This window comes from Pantherophis guttatus, chromosome 2 (genome assembly GCF_059756535.1).
Source record: "Pantherophis guttatus breed Tessera chromosome 2, ASM5975653v1, whole genome shotgun sequence".
Taxonomy (NCBI): domain Eukaryota; kingdom Metazoa; phylum Chordata; class Lepidosauria; order Squamata; family Colubridae; genus Pantherophis; species Pantherophis guttatus.
The window spans coordinates 198330492-198349424 of NC_142064.1; the positions used below are offsets into that span (position 1 = coordinate 198330492).

General features: G+C 39.2%; 1 protein-coding gene across 13 annotated transcripts in view; it reads right to left on the reverse strand.

Annotated features, from left to right (window-relative positions):
- Positions 1–230: 230 nt before the first annotated feature.
- Positions 231–18933, reverse strand: part of TNIP1 (TNFAIP3 interacting protein 1) — a 68633-nt gene continuing 49930 nt past the window's right edge. For 7 of the 13 annotated variants that reach the window (XM_087887514.1, XM_087887510.1, XM_034402244.3 and 4 more), the window contains 13 exons: positions 18303–18494; positions 15208–15302; positions 11886–11976; positions 11031–11120; positions 10272–10337; positions 9208–9339; positions 7577–7705; positions 7243–7371; positions 6210–6335; positions 5157–5237; positions 3887–4078; positions 2797–2887; positions 231–1553 (listed from right to left, as the gene is read on the reverse strand). In XM_087887514.1, the coding sequence (XP_087743640.1) occupies positions 1510–1553; positions 2797–2887; positions 3887–4078; positions 5157–5237; positions 6210–6335; positions 7243–7371; positions 7577–7705; positions 9208–9339; positions 10272–10337; positions 11031–11120; positions 11886–11976; positions 15208–15302; positions 18303–18494 (1458 nt within the window). In that variant the 3' untranslated portion in view covers positions 231–1509. Of the gene's footprint in view, positions 1554–2796; positions 2888–3886; positions 4079–5156; positions 5238–6209; positions 6336–7242; positions 7372–7576; positions 7706–9207; positions 9340–10271; positions 10338–11030; positions 11121–11885; positions 11977–15207; positions 15303–18287; positions 18495–18933 lie in introns of all 13 variants that reach the window. The other 6 variants (XM_087887509.1, XM_087887507.1, XM_034402213.3 and 3 more) reach the window with 1 other exon arrangement.

Below are 18933 nucleotides of genomic sequence, written 5' to 3' on the forward strand. Positions count from 1 at the left end.
GCCCAAGTGTATAAAACCATGTGTGTGGAGGTGTAGTCCCGTGTCACACCCACCATGGCCACGCCCAGCCCCCACCCCGGCCCTCCGAGGTTAAACACAACCTTGATGCGGCCCTCAATGAAATTGAATTTGACACCCCTGCTGTAGATGGACCAAACTTCCTATTGTATCTCTTCTTTCACATCTTCCTACAATTTATTCTATAATAATTGAAAGACCTGTGACAAAAATTAAACTCAGTGAAAACGTTTTTATTTAAAGAGATTTTTACAGATTCTTCAAACACTGCATTTTTCTTTGCACTGTGAACATTCTGAAATTATTTTTCCTTCCCTTTATTTCGTAAAGAAAAAGAAAACACTCAATTTATTTCTCAATTATGTGCTTACCGGCGAACATGAATTCTATTTTCAAATGAGCATATATAGTTTTAGAGGAGCATGTAATTGTAACAAGCAATTTATGTCACTTCTAGTGCTACACACTTTGAAAAATGCTTGGCTGGTTCAGCATTTCATATGAGTGCTCCAAGGGATCAGTAATCTGAAAAAAAAAGATCATTCTTCATAGCTGTCTCCCATTTAAATCATGGGAGGGCCAAAGATAACCTATCACTAACAAAAGGAAATTAGAACTGAATTTTTAGATCAGGGAACAAACCTATCTAGTCCACCAGTTAGGTTCAATAGTAACTAGGAATGGGACGAAACAGAACCAGGGAAGTGAAATCTGAAGCCATTTTCTACTGAGCAGTTTAAATAAACAGATATAATTCTATTAAGCAACATGCATGCGATGATAAATGATATATTATTCCAATTAAGAGGGAGCAAAAAAGGCTGCCATACTTTAGGAGTAGCTGAGAGGCAATTAAAGCAGTATTAAACAGTTTTCAACTCAAATTAACATTCACTGGGGTTAAAATATTTATTGACAATTTTAATGTGCGTGTGAAATATATATATTTCATTCAGTGTAGGAAAAGTATCTTTCATTTTTATTCCTATACATTATTTAGACAAACACAGGAAGATTTTTTTTTCTCTGTCCTTGGGCGAACACTGAATCCCAAACTTGTACAGGCCCAAAGCATGCTTCCACAGCCAACAAATGCCACATCTCGCCCCGATATACAGCTGCCTGACTGTAAGAGAATCAGCTCAACATAGGTCCTGTTAATTCAGAATTCCTAGTCTTCACTGCTGGGACTCAACGGTTGTTCTCTTACAGCTGAATCCTTGAATGTAGGAGAAAAAAAGTTGTGGATCAAATGCCAAGAGTAAACAAGACCTGGAGATTTCAAAAAGAGAGATTTCCCAAAACCTGTAGGTCACAGTTGCTTCTTGGTTCAGTTTCAGAAAATCCTGCTTATTATTCTCAAGCATCCAAGTGGCGTGGATCTTTTTTTATACACAAATAAATGCAACCAATGTCCAGAAGTAAAGGTGTTGAGATGGATTAACACATGATGTTGTTTTGCTTCTGCAGCTTACACATTTCACCACAAAGTTAAACGGGTCTTTGAGCTTTAGGTAACCCGAGACCTGTAGGGTCTGAAAAGCAAACATACGTATTAAAATAGTTTTCAAATCTTGCACAGGTAGTCCTCGACTTACAACAATTCATTTAGTGATCGTTTAAAGTTACAACAGCACCGAAAAAAGTGACTTACAACCATTTTTCAGAGTTACAACCTTTGCGGCCTCCCCATGGTCACGTGATCAAAAATTCAGTTGCTTGGCAACTGGTTTATTGTTTACGACGGTTGCTGAGTCCTGGGGTCACGTGATCCCCTTTTGGGACCTTCTGACAAGTGAAGTCAATGGGGAAGCCAGGTTCATTTAACAACCGGGTTACTAACTTAACAACTTCAGTGATTCACTTAACAACTGTGGCAAGAAAGGTCGTAAAATGGGGCAAAACTCATTTAACAAATGTCTCACTTAACAACAGAAATTTGGGGGTCAATTGTGGTCAGAAATTGAGGATTACCTGTGTTACCAATTTCTAATTCTCCTAGCCAAGGCATTCCAGGTGAAATGGATTTGCCACCCAAATCCTCACTCTTGTTTGTTAAACATTTTCGTTTCCAAAGCTAGCTTTGGAATTCAGAATGTATTGACTGATATACAATAACTAACATACAGAAAAATTGGAATGCCTTTGTTTGTATGTGAAAGCGCACATTAAAGAACTCACTGTAGCTATAAAAGAGCAGAAAAGTATATACTCAGAATTGCAAGTGATGGCTCTCCTCTCTCCAGATTTAAACACCCAACCAAACTAGAATGAACTCGGAGCACCCTGAGATCAAATCAAGGAAACGTGTGAAAGACAGACTCATAATGATTTTATTTAACAGAGTCGTGAAGACTCTCCAAACGATTCACAAATCACGGTCATGCCAAAATTTCCCACGTGAATCCATTTTACAAGCGAATGGATCAGGGGTGGAATCTACTTACCTTCCCTACCGGTTTGGAAGTGCGCGCGCTATGCACGTGTGCTAGCTCCGCTCACACACGTGTGCACATCACATGCAATTTTGGACCCTCTGCGCATGCACAAAGCCTTTTGCGCATGCACAAAACGTAAAAAACAGGTTACTTCCTGGTTAAAACCAGGAAGTAACAATGTCCAAATGGAGCCTAGCACCGCTGCTGCTACCGTTTCGCCTGAACCGGTGCGAACCGGTAGCATTTCACCCCTGGAATGGATCCTAAAAATAAGAGCTAGGATTCAGCAGCACCAAAAAAGATATTCTAATCTGCCATGCAAGAAATAGAAAGCTCTTACCAGATTCCTTGGTAAACTGTTTCACACCGTCCCCTCCTTGTGTGTTCTGATTGTGTGCTATGACACATGCCGGAAACCAGGTAATATCTGGCTATAAGAAGCAGAGAAAAATAAAAATAAAAATACTATACTATACCGTATAGTAGGGATATGTACAGGTAGTCTTCACTTAATGACTGGTCACCTAGCAACCCTTCAAAGTTACAACAGACCTTCACAGAGCTACTTATGATTTTGAAGTTCTGATAGTCCCAATCCCCTTCCCCTTCCTAATGATTATATCATCACATTTTTGGCACTTAGCAAGTGGCTCATGTTTACAGCTGTTTGCTGCATCCCACAGTCATGTGACCCCAATTTTCAGGGGGTTTTGCTGGGTTCTGGTGTTTGTTTAAAATGGGTTCACTTTATGACTGCAACATTTTCTCAACGACCGCTGCAAAAAAATTAGCAATCATAAAGTCATATCATCAGGTGCGGTCATCTGGTGACCCACTTAATGACAGCCATGACTTACAACTGTATTTCCAGGCTCATTTATGTTCATAAGTTGAGGACTAGCTGTAATTCATTTCAATTTGAATTTTTTTCAAATTCAATCCTCCACCGCTCTTTTGAGCATGAAATGCCTTATTTCAAGCATGAAAAATATTTTTTTACGTGGGAAATTGGCTGTTTTATGCTTCCTGGAACTCATGAGAAGGACTGAATATCACTCAGCCAAAATGGACAAATAAGTAGGTCAGACAACTGCTTTATGCTTAAAGATGGGATTTTTTAAATCAGAAGAGGGATGTTTCAATCTCATAACAGAACTGAATTGGAACATCTCTGCTGTATATTTTCTACTAGAAACTTCCCAGCTCTTCATAATGAATGGCAGCAAATAGAAGAAAGCATCAATTGTTGAATAAGAAAGTTTACATTTTTGTGTTTCCTTGTACACAAATTTTGGCAGAGAACCTGAGAATTCCAATTCTATCCATTTATTTTTATTTTTTGAACAGAAGAAAATGTCTGGTAATTTTGAGCATGCTGTTCTTATTGCTTCTAGTTCCTTACTCTGATTCTTCACATTTTATTAACTCACATGTGGGACACGATGATAATTCTGAACTGGAGGATGCTCATTTGCCGCTGGTGGTGGGTACCGGATCTGCCACTCCTCAAAACCATGATAAGCGTGGGGTTGGACTGGAGGAGAGTACTGAAATGGGTACATGGGGCAGACTGGGGTGATTTGTCCTGGCTGTGGCTCGGGATGCAACCTGTCACCCGAATGCTGCAAGAGAGAAAGCAGAAAGTTGAAAATGAAGGACCTTTGTGGAAATCCCAGTTTATAAAGGCTAATGATTTATCAACCTAATCGAAGCAGATTGTTTTGGCTTGGCCTGTTCCTTTTTTATCCCTTTTTAAAACCAGCTAAAGAAACATTATGTCCCCTGTGCAATATTCAACCTAGGATAAGGAAGAAAAAAAATAGTCACTAGAATAGGCAGCATATAAATGTGCACACCCTTCTATTAACAGATGATAGACCGACAGACACAGAGATATTGAGAGGTGGGGGGAAGAGTACTCTCTCAATGCTATAGGACCAAAACAAGGGGGGGGAAAGTTAGACCTGATCTTGGCTGTAATTTAAACTGCACCATTTCACTATATAAAACAAACTTCAATAAATTTATTTATTTATTTGTTCAACTTGTATGCCGCCTTTCTCCGAAGACTCAAGGCAGCTTACAATGCATTTAAAAACCATATATAAAACATTAAAAGTTAAACCATTAAAAACAATTAAAACCCATTCACACCATTCATGGCCGGATCTCGCCAGATCACAAGAGCGAGATCAACGGCCCCAGGCCTGCCAGAAAAGCCAGGTCTTCACCGCTTTTCGGAAGGCCAGTAGGGTGGGGATGGTCTGGACCTCAGGAGGTAACTGGTTCCAGAGAGCTGGGGCAGCCACAGAGAAGGCCCTCCCCCGCGGGCCCGCCAGCTGGCATTGTTTAGCTGACGGGACTCTGAGGAGACCAACTCTGTGGGATCTTACTGGTCACTGGGAGCTATTCTTAAAACAGGACACTCTCCAAATGTGCTGGACTTCAATTCCTAGAATTTTAGCAATGGCCAGAGAAACTGGGACAATTCTGAAAATTGAGGTCCACATTTCTGGGCAGTGCACAAGTTAAGGGAGGTGTCTTTAGATCAGCCCAGCCTGACTTCAGATATGATTTTACTACAATGCAATATGCAGAACTGATAGACCATGTCAAGCGACTATGACATATATTCAGTATTGGAAAGCCATAATATTAAGCCAGCTGGCATTTGCATTTCCATAGTACAGTATACCATACCTGTTTGTGCTGTTTAAGCAGTTTCTTAAACTTATCCTTTTCGTCCTTCTCTTTATGGTAGTCCTCTTTAACGATTCGCAGCTGTTGTGAGAAAGAGGAGGGGGAGGAAAAGGAAAAAAAAGAATATAGACTTCCATGAGCATTGCAATCTAGCATTGAGAACAAGCAGATCAATAGAAATATTCTGCTCAAATCTGCAGTTTAGCCAAACTAGATTCTGGATGCCCATTGTGGATCAATAACTCAGTGACACAGTTATTTTTATTCTATACCTCTTGGAAGATAGGGAGAGTATTTTCATAGGGAGCAAGTGAAATTGGATAGTAACCCAAGAGACAAGACTAGTACAAGAATACATGAAACTGTCCTGGGCACTGACAAAAAGAACCATTTTCTTTAATCAGCGAGTACAAAGTCTTGTGGGTTCAAGAGCTTTGCAAAGCAAGTATTTAAACACCTTTTAACCCTATTTACTGACCTGCCTTTTCTAGTTCCATTTAAAACCTCTTTTTAAAAAGCTGCCCAAGCATGCCCTTAAGGGCATTTTTTTTTCAATTTCTTTAAGAATAAAACAAGTGGCAGAGGAGAACTACATAATCAAACAATAACTCGTGAGATGCATTCATTTACGAGAGCAGCTATTACATAGGAGAAGGATATTGGGAGAGAGGATTTGGATAGACAAGCCTATCCATAAACCTTCAAAGATTGTGGCTAGGATTAGGAGGGGAATGGAGAGCAAGAGAAAATATAAAGAAGGAAGGGGAGAATGCTTGAAAGGACCAAGAAATAGGGGAAGACACCAAAAGCAACTCGTAATTGCTCAGAAGACAATGTCTTGGTTATCTGGAGATTCTGGTAAGCATATCACAATAAGAAAAACAAAAGGTATTTAGTTTAGAATACCCAACAGAGTGGAATTTTGCATGAATCGGGGCCAATGATTTAGATTTCATTTCTCCCATAAAAGCCATCTTGAAGGGATTCTATAGAAGAGATTAAATTTAGATCACCAGAGCTTCCAAACTTAGAATCATTGTTTTGGTTTCCTACCTGATTATTAGTCAGGGTCATCTGCTTCTGAAGTTTTTCTAGCTGCTTCTTCAGCTCCTCTTTTTCTTCATTCATCCTTTCCCTGTCACTCCGCTCCCGCTGGAAATCCTCCTCAAAAATCTTCACCTGGAAGAAAAAAAGAGACTTAAATCCTAGGATCAGACACTTAGGCCACCAAATTTAAATGTTCTACATATTTCAGGAAAACACAAAATGCAGAAGCCTAAATTCAAAACCTGTGCCATAAGTTTTGTAAAGCATGTGGTCATCTGACAAAGGAAATTTCCTCCTAAATTCACATAACACTGATTTAAACCATTTTTAGCCTATTTTCCCAAGATACGGAAAGGGAAAGGAAAGGGGAAAGGGAAAGGGAAAGGGAAAGGGAAAGGGAAAGGGAAGGGGAAAGGAAAGGAAAGGAAAGGAAAGGAAAGGAAAGGAAAGGAAAGGAAAGGAAAGGAAAGGAAAGGACGAAGGAGAGGGAGAGGGACAGGGAGAGGGAGAGGGAGAGGGAAGGGAAGGGAAGGGAAGGGAAGGGAAGGGAAGGGAAGGGAAGGGAAGGGAAGGAAAGGGAAGGAAAGGAAAGGAAAGGAAAGGAAAGGAAAGGAAAGGACAAAGGAGAGGGAAAGGGAAAGGGAAAGGGAAAGGGAAAGGGAAAGGGAAAGGGAAAGGGAAAAACCAATGTTGTGAATACAATAATTAAATTAATGTCATTAATTTAAAAAAATATTTTTAAAGATAAAATGTTTTCAACTTTCCAACTGATGCAACACATGCAACTTTTCAAAATGGCACTTAAAGCAATTAACAATGTTATTTCTGATACTGATTGTCAATTAATGAGATCCACCAGTGAAACTAGTACAGTATTAATACAGATAGTCCTTGACTTATAACCAGAATTGGAAACCGGAATTTCCATTGCTAAACAGGACAGTTGTTAAATGAGTCACATGCGATTTTATGATCTTTTTTGCCACCGTTGTTAAGGGAATCATTACACTTGAGTGAATCACAAACTGAGGGTGCTTACTTGCTGTTTCAGAAGCTCGTTCTGGGTCATCACTTCCTGGTGCCGGAGACTTGGCCTGGGAGCAGTAGGGTTTTTCAAGGCTGAAGGAGAATGAGGAGGTGCTTGTAAGTTCAGAATCTCTTCTAGGGCCTGAGGAAAGACAAAGGGACTGTAAGAAACCTTTCCTGGCATAACATTTATTCTTTGTAGCAATGGCAAAAGATATAGAATCATTCTACTGCCTTGGAAAGACCATCATCTCAAGGCGGGAGGTGAAGATTCACACAGCTTTAAAAAAAAACCAGAAGAGGAACCAGGTACAAATCCTCTAAATTCTTTAATAAGGTATACCCACCTCATTTAGTCGGACAATCTCCTTCTCCTGGTACTCTCTTTGCCTTGTGACTGGCACCAATTGATCCTGAAGGAACTTCACCTTGTGCTTGAGCTCCTTCACCTCCCCACCGAGTCTCTCTTTTTCTGCCTTGAATAGAGTGGAAGGGAGGGAGAGGAAGATGTATAAAAGGAGAAACAGCTTTCCATTCCCATCAGGTGTGGAACAATGAATCTCCTCTCCTGTCTCTAAAGCCACTTCAGAAGAAACGAGAGGGGATTGAGGACAGGGTCTACCTTCAAGAGCATGTTAGTTTATACCAAAAAGCCCTTGAAGTTTCAATACCTGTCAAATGCAACTGGCTGTCATAACCGTCATTCTCAAATATCTCCCTCCCATAGAAAAACTGCTAAAAAAGGTAACTGGGTGTCTCATTTGTGTCCTCAACCACACATAGAAATAGGAACACTGATGGAAAGAAAGAGAGCAGGCCCCAACAGAGTAAAGCACCTTCCAGAAAATACAAAGAGGAGAACATTCAGAAATCAAATCCAAAAGTAAAAGAGCTCACATGGATTTTTTTTTTTTTTTGGTAGCTACAGCACTGTAGAATTTGAACAGCAAAAGCCTCTTTTGTCCACCAGAGAGCGGGCCTTTCCAGTTCTTTAGGTGTTGCTCCTCCCTACAAGGCCTAATGAACTGAGGCCTATACAGGTAGTCCTCGACTTACGACCACAACCGAGCCCAACATTTCTGCTGCTAAGGGAGACATTTGATAAGTGAGTTTTGCTCCATTTTACAACCTTTCTTGCCACTTGGTTGTTAAGAGAATCGGCGCGGTTGTTAAGTGAACCTGGCTTCTCCATTGACTTTGTTTGTCAAAAGGGATCACTTGACCCGGGGGCACCACAACTCGTCATAAATAAATCCCAGTTGTCAAGCGTCTGAATTTTGTGTACGTGCCCAATATAGTCGTAAGCTTGAAAAAGAATCATAAGCCACTGTTTTCAGTGCTGTGGTAACTTTAGTTACTGAGAACCACTTTTATCCGTGGGCTGTCAAGACTCCTGAATGCCACATAACATTGTAAGTATGTAGTATGATAGATTTGCAGGGCCGGCGCAACGTGCAACATGCTCATATTGGCGCAATATATTATAATGTAATGTAATGCACATATATGTATAAAGGATTGTGTGTTTGTTAGTATGATTTACTAGATTAGGGATTTTTTTTTCTTTCACTGTGAGTTATTGAAAGGTATTGTGTGTGGGGGGGATGCACTAAGGGAGGCTCAGCCAATCTCATTGTACACATGTTGTGCATTGACAATAAAGGTTTGAAATTTAACAGTCACTAAACAAATGGTTGTAAATTGAAGACTACCTGTAGAAGATATAGAAATGACTGATTCTGTCACCCCTTTCTACCAATGATCTCTTAATGACAGCTTTGTTATTTGCATCTTGGTATTTATAAGGATTTAAGACACATTCTCACAGTGAGTTACTACAGAGGAACTGAAAACAGGAATTTAAAAAAATGCTTTTAATGCTACCTGTCTGTCATTTAGATTTAAATCTGATGTAAACACTACTGTTTTAGGCAGAAATGTAAATGTGGGATTTTCCAAGTGGGATTTTGGACTATACCTCTTCTTCTTCAATTTTGGATTTTGCCAAGAGAAGCTTGCGGTCAAAATCCCTCTGTTTCTGCTCCCGTTCTGTCTCCAATTCCGCTAGGGCCTTTTGGGAGTCAGCAAATTTCTGCCGTAGATCTGTAATCTGTCAGGATGGAAATTTTTAAAAATGCAAAACACCATCATACATTTTAAAGCCACTTTAAAGGCTACATTGCCCAAAGGAACAAAACAAAATATGGAGGTACAGTGTATACTGGAGGTATATACTACAATATATAATTTTAAATCAGGCTCTTATTACATGGCATTCCTGCATTAAATATGCAATTTGGGGAATAAATGCATAAAATTGCTTCTGACTATTTTGGCAAAGATCCTATGATATATTACAGTGCAAGTAATCCTTGACTTAAGGCCACAATTGAGCCCAAAATTTCTGTTGTTAAGTGAGACATTTGTTAAATGAGTTTTGCCTCATTTTACAACCTTTCTTGCTATAATCATTAAGTGAATCACTGCAGTTGTTAAGTTAATATAAATGTTAAGTGAATCTGTCTTCCCCATTGACTTTACTTGTCAAAAGACTGCAAAAGGTGATTACATGACCTTGGGACACAGCAACGGTCATAAGTAAGAACCAGTTGCCAAGCATCTGAATTTTGATAGCGCCATTGTAACTTGGAACTGTCCCTAAATGAACTGTTGTTAGTTGAGGACTACCTGCAATATCTTGTTCTGTCTATATTATTGTTTATTATAAAAATGAAGATACTAAATTTTTAAAAAGCACAAAACTGCATATTGGTATTATTGAACTGATATTTTCTAAGTCTATAGTTAGCAGCTGTGATAACTGTAATTTTCTTTTCTTTTCTTTAAATCCCCAGAAGTGTTTATATCTTCCCAGGCCAATAAAAGAGAATTATCTTAAAGCAGATTTCGAACAGATAGCGCTGTTGACTCAACTTATGACTCAACTAGCATTCCTGTATTACTTCATATGGATAAGAACAAGGCCACATTCATCTTGTGTTGTGCTATCAAAAACATCTCAGATAGAGCTGTCCTGCCTACCTTCTGCTCATACTGGTGCTTCATGGACCGGAAATGGTGGTCCCATTGTTTATTCACCTCCAATAGCTAAAGAGAGAGAAAATGCATCATGTTATTTTGAACACACCCCCTTACAGCCTTCCTCCTCTGATGCAAACAGTCACAAGGCTGAAACGTAACTTTCTTTTGTTTTCTAAATCAATAGCAATAGCACTTAGACTTATATACCGCTTCATAGTGCTTTTACAGCCCTCCCTAAGCGGTATACAGAGTCAGCATCTTGCCCCCAACAATCTGGGTCCTCATTTTACCCACCTTGGAAGGATGGAAGGCTGAATCAACCTTGAGCCTGGTGAGATTTGAACTACCGAACTGCAACCTGCAGTACTGCACTCTAACCACTGCACCACCTCAGCTCTCTATATAGCCCTATATTCCAAATGGGGTCATTCCGGTATCACCCCTATTGCTAAATCTGCTAGTTATCACACTTAGTCTATTCCAAGGCTTTCCTGAACAGGAAGAGGGATTACATACAAGCAGAGCGGATACTCTGGAGGACCCATTTAGGAAGAGCTCTGGTGATGGTTAGATTAGGAATATAATAAATAAACAAGCAAGAACAGCAGGTAACATGACAGGTTGGGAATCTGGAGAATCATTCAGAATAGTTCTGGAGTAGAAGGTAAATAACCTCTATTGTTTATCTAGTAGCAGCCATCACCTGATATAAACTCTTTATAATTCTAAGGGGAAAAAAACCCGTTGTATTTGACTTACCTCATTGCGCTGATGTTCGAGTATCTTCACTTTCTTCTCACTTGCCCCCAACATGCTCTTCCCTGCTGCTTGCTCCTCTGTGGCTCCCTTCTAAAAGGCAGACACATATCAGACCTTGAGAAATCATTCAAAGCAGCCAGCTCAATATTCAGAAGTTGTATCCACGACTCCTTTTTCAAAATCTACAAAGGTACTGTTCAACTAAGTGCCACCTTTCCCCCAACATTCTGCATATGACAGAACTGAGATGATTAAAAATACCAGTGACCTCTTAAAAGAAGTTGCCATTTGACTGCTTCTCTCATAAATACCCTTTAAATCTTCTGTTTCTGAAAGCAAGAATTACTGAGCGTAAAAGATTTCTCTCTATTGGAGATTCATTCCAGGGAATGTAGGGATGAGATTGGTAGCATGGTCTTAGCCTTTTTATAATTTAAGATATTATTCTTTGATTTTGATTTTGTTATCTGTTATTTATTGTAAACCATTGGGAGTTGATCCTGAATCTGTCTGCATCTACAGTTAGTAAATACATGTTATACCATTTTTTTCTTAAAATTAAAGATGCTACATTCCAAATAAATTCTATATTTAAATCACACACCCTTGCACCATTGTGTCAAAAGATGAAAAAATATGATTATTTGATGTTTAAGTTTAGATTATGTTCATCCTTCAGTTTTAAATACATGTTACTTTTGATTTTTTTAAAATATCTATCCCTTTTACTGTAAAGCTGACTTTCAGATATAGCTAGGCTCACATTATTGAGAGATAACTTCAAGCAATTTGAGGCTAAATGTTATCAGCATATGGCACAGGATAGTGGTTCAATCTAGGCTAAAATCTTCTTACCTGTTGCTGGCCAGCACATTCTATATTTTCTGCTTTCACGCTTTCCTTACTTCCCGTCATCACCATCTTTCTGAGTTCCAGATTCTCACACCTACATTAGAAAGACATCATCATCATCATCAAACACAGTATTACATTTTAAGGAAAGCATGTTAAGCATGTAAAGGCAGCTGTCACAGTAGCCGTCATTCAGAATAAGATTTACTTTAAAGCTAATGGACCAAAAATGTATACTGTTAACTGAATTAGATCATTTCACCGAGGATAACGAGAACTATACTGAGTGCCTGCTAACATTCACAGGCAACCTGCCTCCAAATACCATTCAGTGTAAAATTATGAGAGAAGAAGAATATAGTCTTCACTTCCTGTTGATGAGTTTTGACGTGGAATATTTATAGTGCCCGCAACCTTTTGGGCACCACGGACAGGGCCGGATTTAGATGAAAAGAGGCCCTAGGCTATTCCACTTATGAGGCCCTTTCACCTATAGTGAAAGTGTAATTTTAATTTTGCTAACAATTTGAATGTAGGCCCCTCTTGATCTTGAGGCCCTAGGCTGAAGCCTAGTTAGCCTATAGGAAAATCCGGCCCTGACCACGGACCAGTTCCGTGGAAAGAGTTTTTTTCCGTGGACTGGAGGGGGCGTGGTTTCATATGCTGCCTGCATCCCATGGATGGGGCTTTGCTTGTTTGTGTGGCCCGGTTTCCAGCATGCCTCAGCCCAGTGCCGGTCCACGGGTTGGGGCCCCTTGATTTAGAGGACATAGAATGCTGGAGGAGATAATCCTTTGGTCTGATCTAGCCCTATTTTCTTACATCACTATAATAATATATACTTATTTTTTTCCCCCCTATCAAGAGCCGTGGTGGCACAGTGGTTAGAATGCAGTACTGCAAGCTACTTTGGCTGCCTGACGGCTGCCTGCAATTTGGCAGTTCGAATCTCATCAGGCTCAAGGTTGACTTAACCTTTCATCCTTCCGAGGTCGTAAAATGAGGACCCAGATTGTTGGGGGCAATTGGCTCACTCTGTAAACCGCTTAGAGAGGGCTGTAAAGCGTTGTAAAGCGATATATAAATCTAAGTGCTATTGCTTATTATGGAACAGCTCCTCAAAATAGCACCATCCTATTTATTAGATTTCTATTTTGCATTGCCAAACACATGCTCAAAATATCTACAAGGAGTTACCATGATTCAGTATAACATCAATGAGGGAAAATGCTATAATTATGTTACAGAAATTATTTTTAAATGGAATGTTGTGATTTGGCTCCTCCCCAGTATTAAATGGTAGCTATAGGGATCAAGTACCCTAACATCAATTATTAAACAGGAGCAATCCAACTTTTGAAAGAAAGACACTTATGAAAGATATGAGATTTGCTACTAAGTCAACAAAAGGATTAGCATATATACCATCTATGCATGTGCATAAATATACATAGTCAACCAATGTTTACATTTGATATCATGAGTTGCGCTTTAGCAGAGCTCAGCAGACAATGTTAAAAGTATCAAATTTTTATTTTTAAAAAAATTCTTTCTGATCTTTGCTTGCTTTTATTTTTGAGACACTACCTAATTCTTCTCTTCTTCTGTATGTCAAACCTTCAGGTAGGTCAATTAGGGAGCTGCCCTTGCATCATTTTTTTCAATTTAGTTAAAAAACCAAATATATTTCTTTTCAACTCTAGGGAAATTACTAGTCTAAATTAGTACAGAATTAATAGGCTTGATTTTTCAATATGAAATCTCCATTTGGTTTTGTCCTTGCTTGTCTCAATGTAACTTAAAGCACAATTCTTATTGCATTAGTCTATAACAGCTCTTGTCAGGCTACAAATAATGCATCCATCACATTTATTTAGATATAATGCCATACCCCATTCGAATTCAGGCTTGACAGCTCTATTACCACCTAAAGAATAAAACAAGGCTCTTTCCATTTTTATTATTATTTTTTAAAAATCAGAAATGTCATATATATGCTATTTTAAGCTACTGCTGGAAAGGCAGGATATAAATCTAAGAAAGAAAAAAATGAAATAAGATATGTAACTCAACATATATGCATGCCATATTGTGAATTTAAGGCTACAATTATTCTAAGAATGTTGATTTGAAACAAGAGTTTGATTTTGATTTAGAAACTGAGCTAGGACAAGTTTTTCCATTCTTGTCCAAGCAGTTAATGGACTACATTATAACATAAACAGGATCTATGGCAGTGCAAAATAGTTCTCTTATCCCCTACTTGAGAGCTAACTCAATCCTAGAACATAGGTTGTTCAGAGTGTAGAATTCATATCAGAACTGGGTACCAAGGGCACCATCTAATGGAGAATTAAACACATAGCTTTTTAAAAAGCAAATCCGATTATTAGACCCACAATTCTAGCTAAAAGATAAGGTTTGAACTGGAATAATCATGGTATTGAACGTAGGATATTCAGAAAAGCTTCACTTTTACCAGTTGAAGCCAGCAGGATACAAATGATATCTGTGTGACTAAAAGCAAATTACACAATATCTTCATATAGTTTCCATCAAAAGTAAGGAAGTTCTGTGATGCTCTGGATCAAGCTCTTGAAGAAATTCTCAAGTACATTCACAACTGTGAAAATAAACCTTGCGCCTCTGTTCCCAATTAGAATTGTTGAAAGAATTGCAAATCAAAAATGCTTTTTTTCCCCCTGAAAGATCTCACAGATCATGATAAATCTTATGAAAGGAAGGCCATTTCTTTTTGGTCAGAGAGAACACGTGAGCCACTACCTACCTTCATTGAGAAGTAAGAAAAATATTTCTCCATGAGCTATTCTGATCTTTCACAAAACATTCTGGGCTAAGATAAGTAGGATGCCCTGATCCCAAACAGGCCATTAGTAATGCTTGGCTCTTTTTGTTTGGGATTTGTGGGCATAGTTTTATGCCACCCTGCACAAGCTGAGCAAACTAGCATTCAAGAGGGAAGATCCTCATAATTATCTTCTAAACCTTATCTGTGTTCTGACCTTTCCTTCATTAAATAAGAAAATAGCTTTAGACCAATGTTTAGACTCATTCTACACCATGGAAATTCCCTTAGAATTCTCTGGGGCTTCCCACCATTGGAACTTTTTCTACTGGCCACATTGCTGCTCCTTCCTGTTCAGGTAGATTAGAGTAGATTAAAGAATAAAGTTGATACTAGAATCAACATGTGTAGCAGCACTAACATTACTATGGGACTTCTAGGGGATAGGGGACTTCTTCCCCTTTCCCAGTTGTATGCTTGCTCACCAACATACTCCTTTCCCAGCTGATGTTCACCCACCTTAGTTTCTCTGATATCTCGTTCCTTTGCTCTAGTTCCCTTTCCAACTTTGTCCTCAGCTCCTCATTTTCAGTCCGCAACTGTTCACACAATGTCTGTTTGAAAGAAAAAGAGAAACTGAGAGAGAGATACAGGAGAGAGAGGGAGGGAGGGAGGGGGAAAGAGAGAGAGAGACAGAGAGAGAGAGGGAGAGGGAGTGAGGGGAAAGAGAGAGAAAGAGAGAGGGAGAGGGAGTGAGGGGAAAGAGAGAGAAAGAGAGAGAGGGAGAGGGAGGAAGGGGGAAAGAAAGAGAGAGGGGGGAGGGAGGGAGGGAAAGCGCTATGTATTGTACCATATTTGTCAAGGGCCATTTGAATGTTTGCTGAACCATATAGTAATAGCAATAGCACTTAGACTTATATACCACTCCAGAGTACTTTATAGCACTCTGGAGTGATTTACAGATATTGCCCCCAACAATCTGGGGCCTCATTTTACCAACCTCGGAAGGATGGAAGGCTGAGCCAAATCAGGATCAAACTGCTGCCAATCAACAGAACTAGCCTGCAATACTGCATTCTAATCACTGTACCACCACACATATATTTCATCTATTGTTTTTATTTCATAAATAAAAATACTTCTCAAACAAAATGGCCTTTTTCAATCTGCATCTATACATCTAATTTAAAATAGCAGAATAACATACATAATAAAAACATAAATGGAATAAGCACCTCAAGTAATCAGAAAAGTTACTAGATTGCAAAGATATGATTATAGTTAAAAACATCTCCGTGACACAATAAAACATCCAAAGGCTGGAAAGAACAAAACTGTCTATCGATTGGTCTTACAATGAAATGGCCTCTTTGGGAAGAGTATTTGACGGAGGCACTGAAACTAAGAAGACTTAGTAGCCATGTATTGCAGTGGTGGGTTGCCCCCGGTTTGGACTGGTTCGCAAGAACTGGTAGTAAAACTAGCGGGAGGCTCCTGCGCATGCACAGAAGCATGCGAGTGAAGTGAGTGTGAGCACACGGACCCGTTGTGAACCGGTAGTAAAGATAAGTAGAACCCACCCCTGATGTACTGTATTTTAACTTTAGAGCATGGAGAACAGAGCTTCTAAAGAAGTAGAGGGTAGGAGTGTACAGAGATATGGATTTGTTTAGGTCTGATGAAAACAGTGAATAGTTTAAATATTTTCAAAAATCTTCCAGCAAGAGGCCGCCTACTATTTTTTCTTGGTATCTATCTTTTAGTCTGAATTAAACACAAATCTCACCACCTCTTTTTTCAGATGTTGACACAAATATCCAACTGGATTCTTTCAGTTCTCACCTCATCCCCAAGAAGCTCAAAATGGAGCTGAGAAATAGTGAGAAATCTAATTTCATTTACAACTAACTGATAAGAACTAGATCTTCTCAGTCCTAACTGGACACCATCACTTAAATATTAAAATTGTATATGCTTCAAAAATTCAGGAGTGCTTCAGATCTCGTGAAAGTACAGCATTTCTATGTTCCTCACGAAAGCAGCCCAGCTTCTATAGGAAATTAATCTGCTTTAAAGAATTGCACAGAAGTCCTGCATGCATGTATGTTTATTTATCAACATTTAAAATTTGAGAATATAAGATCTCAAGCAGTTCTTCCAAATAATTATTGAAAAGTACACTTTATGCTACACTTTATCTTAATATTAGAGGGAATGTACTGAACGGGTATGGACTGTTGTGATTTCATATAAATTTTGCTAAAACCTATGGTTGAAATTGCATGTATATATAACTGTATACAGTTTATGCTATATTGGTTTGCTCTAATCATGAAAACTTGGATAGGAAGAAAGATCAAGGTTCAATCCATCTCTGAGAAGAGAAAATTTCTGTATTTTCCAGGATCCCAAATGGAATTCTATCCCTGCCAAATACATAAAACTCTTTTTATAATAAGAGAAAATTTTTCATTAACTTCAAAGGGAAAAGATCTCTTTTGCCCTACCCTGACCTAGCTTGCTCTTTTCATCCCCATTGGCTACTGGTAGTTATTGCTAAAGTTAGGTGATATGAACAAAGCCAAAGGCCCCAGAGAAAATTTCTCAGACAAAAGGATAAGCTTCAATTCCAGAGGTGACACAATTGCTCCTGCCCATTTTACTAATAGAAAGTGTATGTCATTGCCAAGGAAATATTCTTCCTCTTTTTATCCAAAGGTTTCACTGATTAGTTTGTAGCCTGGAGGAAAAGGTGTTTTTTTTTTTAATGCTTTTTAAGATCTGCCTGATAAAGGCCACATTTTATATCCCTTGAAAGTTTTACATCCTTGTTGGAAACTGAGGAAGGAAAGAATGAACAAAAGGATACCTTTATGCTTCCTAATTGTGGTCAGAGTCTTTAAATGAGATTACTTAGCAATAGCAATAGCATTTAGACTTATACACCACTTCACAGTGCTTTACAGCACTCTCTAAGCGGTTTACAGAATCAGCATATTGCCCCCAACAATCTGGGTCCTCATTTTACAACCTCAGCAGGATGGAAGGCCGAGTCAACCTTGAGCTGATGGGAATCAAACTGTTGTACTGCTGGCAGCCGACAGTCAGCAGAAGTAGCCTGCAGTACTGCATTCTAATCACTGCGCCACTCCGGCTCTTATGGCAGGAATTGCTTTAGGACAATGGAATGCCACCAGGCATGACAACGTGATTTTGAGCAGTCACAGAGTTTGCAATAAAGTCCCTGCCTCATGGTAGGGGCATAGGCAAATGAAAAACTAAGCTTAATATAGGAGCAATAAAACTGAATCAAAAGGATTTTATTCATTTCCTCAAAAGATGGATGGGAGAGAGCAGTACTGAGGATGTCACAGAAATAAAAGAATGAGGAAAAAAGGTAAAGGGCCATAAAAGGCATGATGAAACCAGCTGATTTGGGATGGTATAGTATGATTGGGTGCATAGGGAATATTTTTACGAGATGGCCTGTACCCCGCCTCTTATGGCCACTCAGTGGGATTGGGGGGGAGGGGGGAGAGAAAAAACAAAAAGATGAGAACTCAGGAATACAGAGAAACAAATGAATTGTGCACATCTACCAGTAGCCCTCGGACCTGAAGAATAGATGTCCTCTGCTCGTTCTTGTGCACTTTGGAGGCCAGGCGGTTAAACTCAAGAGCCATGCGCCCCAGATGGGCGAAAAGCTGCGTTTTGTCAGACTCCTCAGCGAAAAGACTGAGTGTGTTCTCGAAGCGCTGAAGGTGGAGCATAAGGTTGGTGTCCTCGTTCAGAAGTGGCTCTACGTCCTGCAGAAAATGATCCAAAGTAGAAAATGGTATCAGCAAAGCATTTGGCCGTTTTTTACTTCAACTTAGACCTGGAAAATTCCTCAAATAACCAGGTGTTATTCTATTCTGCACGTTTAAAAAGCCATTTTTTGTTTGTTTGCGATGGGACGGTAACTGAAAAGCATTACAGGGGGATAGAAAAACAGATCTTCTGCTTCTTCTAAATTTTGTATGAGAAATGTTTTCACACACTCACAGAGAGAGCTGCTTTTTGCCCCTTAAAGCCCTTAAAGTGGAGAAAATTGTCCGATTTGAGGATTGCTCTGAAGAAAACCCAGTGTTTTATGAGGAAATTCATTTTTCAGTACTAGGCATAAATCTATCAAATCTATTGTAGCCCCTTTCCAAAATAGTCTCTTTCCCCACAAAGTAGAAAGCCCATCACATAGAACATCCT